Source organism: Ranitomeya variabilis, chromosome 3, assembly GCF_051348905.1.
Source record: "Ranitomeya variabilis isolate aRanVar5 chromosome 3, aRanVar5.hap1, whole genome shotgun sequence".
Lineage (NCBI taxonomy): Eukaryota > Metazoa > Chordata > Amphibia > Anura > Dendrobatidae > Ranitomeya > Ranitomeya variabilis.
In genome coordinates, this window is record NC_135234.1 from 386,327,569 (window position 1) to 386,335,975 (window position 8,407).

The window sequence follows — 8,407 nt, forward strand, 5'->3', positions numbered from 1 at the left end:
CAGAGCTCAGAGGAGTGTGTAACACAGGATGGGATTAGATACAGAGCTCAGAGGAGTGTACAACAGGATGGGATTAGATACGAGGACTGCATCACACAGGATGGGATTAGATATGCAGAACGTATCTACTGATCTGATTAGATACAGAACTCAGCGGAGTGTATCACACAGGATGGGATTAGATACATGGACTGTATCACACAGGATGGGATTAGATACGCAGAACATATCTATTGATGGCATCAGATACAGAGCCCAGCGGACTATCACACAGGATGGGATTAGATACACGGAGAACATCACACAGGATGGAATTAGATACGCAGAACATATCTCATGAAGGGATTAGATACAGAGCTCAGCGGACTATCACACAGGATGGGATTACATACACGGAGTACATCACACAGGATGGGATTACATACGCAGAACATATCTCATGAAGGGATTAGATACAGAGCTCAGCGGACTATCACACAGGATGGGATTACATACACGGAGTACATCACACAGGATGGGATTACATACGCAGAACATATCTCATGAAGGGATTAGATACAGAGCTCAGCGGACTATCACACAGGATGGGATTAGATACACGGAGTACATCACACAGGATGGGATTACATACACGGAGTACATCACACAGGATGGGATTACATACGCAGAACATATCTCATGAAGGGATTAGATACGGGTCATTCCATATCAAGTGATCCAAATATGAATATTTTTTTACCTTACGTCTTTAGATTTTTTTTATTTTTTGTTTTTATGAAGTACAACTTTAGTTAATTACAAATTAAAAGTTTAGAATTTTTTTCTTCATCAGTTAATTTTTTACAGATTTTTAAAGTTTTGAAAAAGCATGGATTTTGGCCTGGTATGGCTTTACATTTTCTATCATATCTCGGGCTAGAATTAAGATATAGAGGTGGGAGAGGCGTCATTTTTCTCAGAACGGTACTGGCTTTCATTTGATATGTCACAAGACTATGTTTCTTTATATTTTGTTTTGGAGAAATCAAATTAAAAATTTTGATGCGCAATTCTGAAAAAAACGTAAGTTTTAAAATTGTGAAAACATGCATGTGTGTTACTTGTGTCCTTGTTTATATTTGCACAGGGATTCAACTTGGGATCTATCACATTTGTATTTTTTTTTAAGCCTTGAATCATCTGATTTTATGTTTGTGTGAGTTTCTTCCTTTTTTCTTTTCAAATTACAACTTATTGCATCCAGCATTTATATGTAACAATAAAGAAACACAAAAAACAAATACCGAAGTGCCAGAATAAACACATTTTAATCATCATAACACAACTTGCTCAGCATTTTCAACCTGAATTCATTGAACAAGCCAAAAGAAAAAACGTGATCATATCCTCAAGTGTGGTTTTCTAAATACAGTCTTGTCCTAATTATGTTAAAAACAAGATTAAAAGAACCAATATTTCTACCACCTATTTATACATGGAACAATTTTTTTTCTACTATATCACTAAACCTGTCATTTCTGAAGTGTTTAAGAAGAATAGTCCAGTAGTTAAATCCTCGTACTATAAAATATGAACTAATCAAACAATTAATAGTAGGTTTTTACACTGGCCTGTTATCATCAATGTGTCCCTTCTAGAGGATGAAATGTCATCTTGCCCATAAGCGCTCACTAGCAATGGCCGTTTCCTTCTGTGTCAGAGTATGTGCGGCTGTCATGGTGCTCGGCTCCACCTGAGTTATATCTGATTTTTGATCACTTTTACAATGTCTGATTTTCTTGGATACACAAAGGACGGAGCTGGACCAGAAGGTGCAGAAAAGTCCTTTCTACGTCTTCATTTTCACAATCTTTGGAGAGTCCAGTAGCCGCCAGCGCTGATCATATTCACAGGTCACGTAACCAGTTGTGTCATCCATAGCCGATCTTGTGCCGCCTTCTACCACTTCATGGACGTCACTGTCTTTATTTCCACTACATGGGATGACAGTCCGGTATTGCCGAGTCCCTGTGATGGGTTCTGCTTCCTGTAACCGATGTTATAACAAACGCTCCTCCTCTTCGTAGTCCTGGTTTGTACAATACATGGACTGGATGGTAAGAATATTTTTCTCCCTCCATTTGAGGAGTTGCATCGGTGATAAGATTTGGTGTGAATACGGTCTGTGGAGGCCCGAGCTGCCGGCCTGTCATCTGCTCTGCAGTCACCGTCTACCCCTGGTCATCCTCAGCCCTAACAAAGCTTCTCCTCTGTCCTCTCCTGCTTCTATGTGGTAACATAATAAAATAATACCGTAACATCTAACAATCATGGATTATTTGGTAAATCTAACCCCACACTTCTACACCACAGGCTGAACAGATCTGAGATCAAGATTTTTGAACTGACACCGTAATAGTTTTATTTTTTTAAATATGATCCCATCTTGTGTTTTGGTACAGATGTGAATAGGACCATACCAGGCACATGTGCAGTTTTTGAAATTTTTAAATTAAACGTTTTTTTTCGGAAATGCGTTTTAAAGTTTTGCGCTTGCGTTCGCATAGGTAAATTATTATCAAAGATACGCTTGTGACATATCTGGTGAAAGCCTGTACTGTTCTGAGTAGAATGGTGCTTATTTTGTTTCTCTATCTCTTTTCTAGCCTGAGTTATGGGGAGAAATGTAAAGGCAGGCAACACCGAAATTCGCACTTTTTCCGAACTTTGAAAATCAATAAAAAAAAAAAAATCTAGAATTTTTTTTTCTTCACATTTTGCATTCTCTGACACCCTATTACCAAATAACAAAATCTCAAAAGAATTAAAAATATAGTGGTAAAAATCATTGGTTCACTTGACATGGAATGACCCATACAGAGCTCAGCGGACTATCACACAGGATGGGATTAGATACACGGAGTACATCACACAGGATGGGATTACATACACGGAGTACATCACACAAGATGGGATTACATACGCAGAACATATCTCATGATGGGATTAGATACAGAGCTCAACGGAGTATATTACTCAGGATGGGATTAGATATAAGAAAAATAGGCATGGATACAATAGTGATCACCTTAAAATATTGAAATTAACAATAAAACAAGCCAAAAAAAGAGTAAAAACATATTAAAAAGGCACACACAAAATGGCCATGATGCAAAAGAACCGACCAAGTCTGTATGGGACTTAAGTGCACCCAACTGCCAATCCCTAAGGCCTCAATCAATATATAAACGTACGTACTGAACATAGTGATACAATCAAACGGTAATGGATGTATGTGTATATATAGAAAAAATGTCCATCTATAAAGACTAATGTGAAGGCTAGTTTGTCTTGATTATTGATAACAATACTAAATTAATCTACCAGATTCAGATAATAAAGACTTCGAAATATTTCTCATAAAGTGCACAAAGCATATATAAAGTGAAAAAATATATAGTAGCAAATGAGTATATAAAGTATTATAAGCGGTATTTATAAAGGACAATATCTAATAGCACTAAGGGAACCTGTCACCAGGTTTGGCCGATATAAGACACGGCCATCACCTTTCAGGCCTGATATACAGCATTCTATAATGCTGTATATCTGCCTCCAACCCGACCTGGAAGAGAAGAAAAACAGCTTTTATTATAATCATCTGGGGGTCGGTCAGGTCCGGCGTCTCACTTCTTCTCGTTTCATGTGGATGACGCTTCCCTGTCATCCATATTGTCTCCCCGGCATTGCGCTCCTGCGCATGCATATTTCTCTGCTGGGATTGGGTGCACGCCACAGGCTGGCAAGTGTAAAAGAAGCCTACAACTCGCAAAATAAGCCCTCAAATGGCTATGTCGGAAGTTTCTGGGTCTTGGAAGAAGAATTGAACATAAGAAGACACAGAAAATCACCCAGTCGGGATGAGGTTAGAGTACAGGGGAGGGGGTACACAGACTTCATTCTAACCCTTTTAGCTGGGCTTCTGATAGGGGTCATCTGGCTACTGGCAGCACAACCAATCAGCTTTTATTACCGCTGATGGTGGCTGAACATAAACGTCGAAAGGCGCTGAATAGCACAGTTCTGGGGAAAGTGCTGATGCCGAGTACTGAACATTAGCTCCTCTTCTCAGAAATACAAGCTGATGTACAATACTCGGCAGCTACACATTCAATGGAGCTGTGACGTTTAGCTCCATTCTATATCTACATCTAGCCTCCGATGGAGCTGATCGGTGGGGGCTCAGAGGGTCAGACACCCATCGGTTTGATATTAATGACTAGGGGAATATAAGATGGCAATGTAGGCTATGTGCACACTGTCTACAATATGCCTGAAAGAGCGCAGCAAAACAATGACCATAATGCAGAGCAATGTAAAAATTACATGCTCCATCTTCTGTTTCAACCACTTCAGAGTTTTAAAATTGTGATTCGGTTAAACAAAAAGGAAAGTTTATGCTCTGGGCGCTCTTTATAGTTGAAAACAAATCAAAGACGCTGGAGGCAGAGCCACCGCAAATAAATGACGGCTCCTTCAAATAAAGAGACCACCGGCTTTACCAGAAATGGTTTCGCCTAGGAAGACCTCAGCGGTTCCGCCATTGGAAATAAGCGGCTGTGCACACACTTTTATTTATAAAGAGCACAGGATTTCTACATTTTGTATTTCTGTTACAAAAAAGGGATGAGGGCATTTACCCATCTAATCACCATTTGTGCACACTGGTCATGTCTAATGTTTATACCTCTAACAATGGAGTAACGTTACTCAATCCAAATCCCAGGCTTTACATGAGCTCATCACAGTGAAAAGGATTGTTGCTTGGGAAAGACACCTCACCGGTGACACACCAGTCTCTTCCGGATTTTGGATGAACTCTATGTAAAGCACTGCGGATTATGAGAGCGCTATATAAGCAAAAATAATAAATTGCCAAGTTTATGGGTGCGCAATAAATATATACCGTATATATATATTTCTCTGCATTTTTTTTTTTTCTCCCTCAAAGGTCTGACATTTTGGACTAATACGTCATATGTTCTTTCTGGATTGCACAATAATAAGAAAACAACATATACTTTTCAAATTGGGTGCCTAGCTTTGCATTTAGTTGTCCAGAGATTCAGTGGTGAATGCAGATACCATAAAGTATGGGGTTTTTTCTTCTTTCTTAACCCCTTCATGATCCGGGGTATTTTCGTTTTTGCCTTGTTTTTCACTCCCCTCCTTCCCAGAACCATAACTTTTTTAATTTTCCGTCAATATGGCCATGTGAGGGCTTATATTTTGCGGGACAAGTTGTACTTTTGAACGATACCATTGGTTTTACCATGTAGCGTACTAGAAAAAAATACCAAGTGCGGTGAAGTTGCAAAAAAGGGCAATCCCACACTTGTTTTTTGTTTGGTTTTTTTGCTAGGTTCACTAAATGCAAAAACTGACCTGCCATTTTGATTCTCCAGGTCAGTACAAGTTCATAGACACCAAACATGTCTAGGTTATTTTTTCTCTAAGTGGTGAAAACAAAATTCAAACTTTGCTAAAAAAAATAAATAAATAGTGCAGTTTTCTGAGACCCGTAGCGTCTCCATTTTCGTGATCTGGCGTTGGGTGAGGGCTTATTTTTTGAGTGCTGACCTGACATTTTTACTGATACCATTTTGGTGCAGATACGTTCTTTTGATCGCCCGTTATTACATTTTAATGCAATGTCACGGCGACCAAAAATACGTAATTGTGGCGTTTTTAATTTTTTTTATCGCTACACCGTTTAGCGATCAGGTTAATCCTCTTTTTATTGATAGATCCAGCGATTCTGAATGTGTCGATACCAAATGTGTATGTTTGATTTTTTATTTTTTTTTTGTTTTATTTTGAATGAGGTGATTTGAATTTTTATATTTTTTCCATATTTTTAAAAACATTTTTTTTTTATCATCTTTTCCATGCATCAATAGTCTCCATGGGAGGCTAGAAGCTGCCACAACTTGATTGGCTCTGCTACATAAAGGCGATGATCAGATCGCATCTATGTAGTAGAATTACAGACTTGCTATGAGGGCTGACCACAGGGTGGCGCTCACAGCACTCTGGCATCAACAGCCAGGTTTCAAGGAGACCTCTGGTTGTTATGCCGACGAGCTAATGACCCCCGATCACATGACGGGGGTCCCCGATGCACGCATTTCCGGCCGGAAGCGCTTGTTAAATGCTGCTGTCAAGAGTTTGCAGCGGCATTTAACTAGTTAATAGGTGCGGGTGGATCGCGATTCCACCCGTACCTATTGCGGGCACATGTCAACTGTTCAAAACAGCTGACATAACAGGCTTTGCTGAGAGCTCACCGCCAGAGCCCACATCAAAGCGGGGGTTCTGCCATCGGACGTACTATTCCGTCCGATGGAAGGGGTTAAAGGGAGTCTGTCACCCCCAATATCATTTATGAGCTGCAGCCACCGGCATCAGGGGCTTATCTACAGCTTTCTGTAATGCTGTAGATAAGCCCCCGATGTATCCTGAAAAATGCAAAAAACAAGTTATATTATACTCACCCAGGGGCGTTCCCGCTGCGGTCCGGTCCGGCGCCTCCCATCTTCATATGATGACGTCCTCTTCTTTGCTTCCTGTCACGGCTCCAGCGTAGTTTGTCTGCCCTGTTGAGGGCAGAGCAAAGCACTGCAGTGCGCAGGCGCTGGGCCTCTCTGACCTTTCCCGCTGCCTGCGCACTGCAGTACTTTGCTCTGCCCTCAACAGGGCATATCAGTACGCCTGCACCGGAGCCGCAGCGTGAAGACAAGAAGAGGACTTCATCCTATGAAGATGGGAGGCCCCGGACCGCGACGCCCATCGGATCGCACCGGGACCGCCCCTGGGTGAGAATAATCTAACCTGTTTTTATCTTTCAGGTTACATCGGGGGCTTATCTACAACATTACAGAATGATGTAGATAAACCCCCTAAAGGGGGTGGCCTTAGCTTATAGGCGAATTTTGGGGTGACAGATTCCCTTTAAAGGGGTTGTCCGGCCTTATGCTACAGGTGTGCAGTCACTCTGAATCTTTTCAATCCTTGATTTGCATATATGTGGTCACGTGACTAGATGTGAGCAGCCTCACTCAATGTAGCCTACGGCCAGACAGCCTCTTTAAAGGATTTGTCCATGTTTAGAATATTGATCAAAAACACGTCAGTGGGGTTCAGACACAGGAATCGCCACTGATCCTTTGCGTTGAGCTCTGGCTGGATGTAGACAGTGAATACAGCCAATACACCACCGCTCCGTTCACTGTGTAATGCCCGTTGCTGAGAACCACAGCTCAATCTAACGACAACAGTCGTCTGCTATTATCTACCAAGTGATCCATCATCAGGTTACGGCTGGGGCTTCTGCAGTGGATGCCTCATGATCAGCATATATTTGGGAGATATCCAATCCAGACAGCCCCAGTCATTCACTAATGTGACTAACCAGCATACAGGAACTACACTGTGCAGGAGCTGCAATCGCACCAGGGCCCTGGAGCCCTCCTCCGCCCATACGAGAAGACCAATGCTACTGCTGCATTGAGGCCCACAATCTTCCAGTTAGGGCACTGCCGCCTTATACTTCCCCGTCCATAAATACAAATGTCCATATACTATGAAAATAAGCCCTTTATTACAACTCTTTGTAACCGGACAAGTCCATAATGAAACAACATGGCGCTCACCCACAGAGAGCGCATGACGCATCATGTGACCGACCTATGCGGCCAGAAAATCGTCCATCTCCTCGTTGTAGTCCATCACGTGCTTCTTGATCTTGGACGAGTCCACCCAGGTGATGAAGTCCTCCATGTTCCTGGTGACCAGGTAGGCGGGGTCCGTGACCACCTCAGCCCCCACACGGATGTGACCCTGCTCGATGAATGTGATGGCGGTCTTCAGGTTCTGCGCCATGCGCAGCTTCACCACGATGGTGGGCAGGCGCCTCCTGCAGAAGGACGAGGCGGACACGTTGTCACACAGCTGCAGGTTCTGCCTGGTGGGGATCAGGCCCATCTGGTAGAGCTTCTCCAGCACCCTGGCCGTGCTCTGCGCCCGGAAAGCGTCCTTCTCGTCCAGGTCTTTGATCTTGTGCGCCAGCGCCCGGACCGCCCTGCTCAGCTTGTTGTAGGTGGTGTAGTCCTCCCGCCGGTCCAGGTGGTATTTCCGCAGCACCTTCACCTCGTGCACGTTGTTGTCCACCTCCCAGTTAATGAAGTCCACCTTCTTCAGCAGCTTCTGCTCGTGGTACTTCAGCTTGCGGACCATGGTGCCGGCGCGCGCGGGGCAGCTCAGAAGCAAGAAATGGATTCTGTGGCCACCACACGTGTGAGCAGAGATCCGACCAATCAGCGCTTACGCCGTACAGTCCACAATCCTTTGCGCGTCACGTTCCATAGTT

General features: G+C 42.9%; 1 protein-coding gene across 1 annotated transcript; it reads right to left on the bottom strand.

The window, feature by feature from the left end:
• Nucleotides 1-7,617: 7,617 nt before the first annotated feature.
• IMP3 (IMP U3 small nucleolar ribonucleoprotein 3) lies at nt 7,618-8,355 on the bottom strand. The gene has a single exon (XM_077296054.1). It carries the CDS (start codon nt 8,272-8,274, stop codon nt 7,726-7,728), a length of 549 nt encoding a protein of 182 aa, XP_077152169.1. The 5' UTR covers nt 8,275-8,355; the 3' UTR covers nt 7,618-7,725.
• Nucleotides 8,356-8,407: the final 52 nt, after the last annotated feature.

What these genes read in the sequence shown, in the direction of transcription:
- IMP3 (XM_077296054.1), bottom strand. Translation starts at nt 8,274, where the DNA reads ATGGTCCGCAAGCTGAAGTACCACGAGCAGAAGCTGCTGAAGAAGGTG.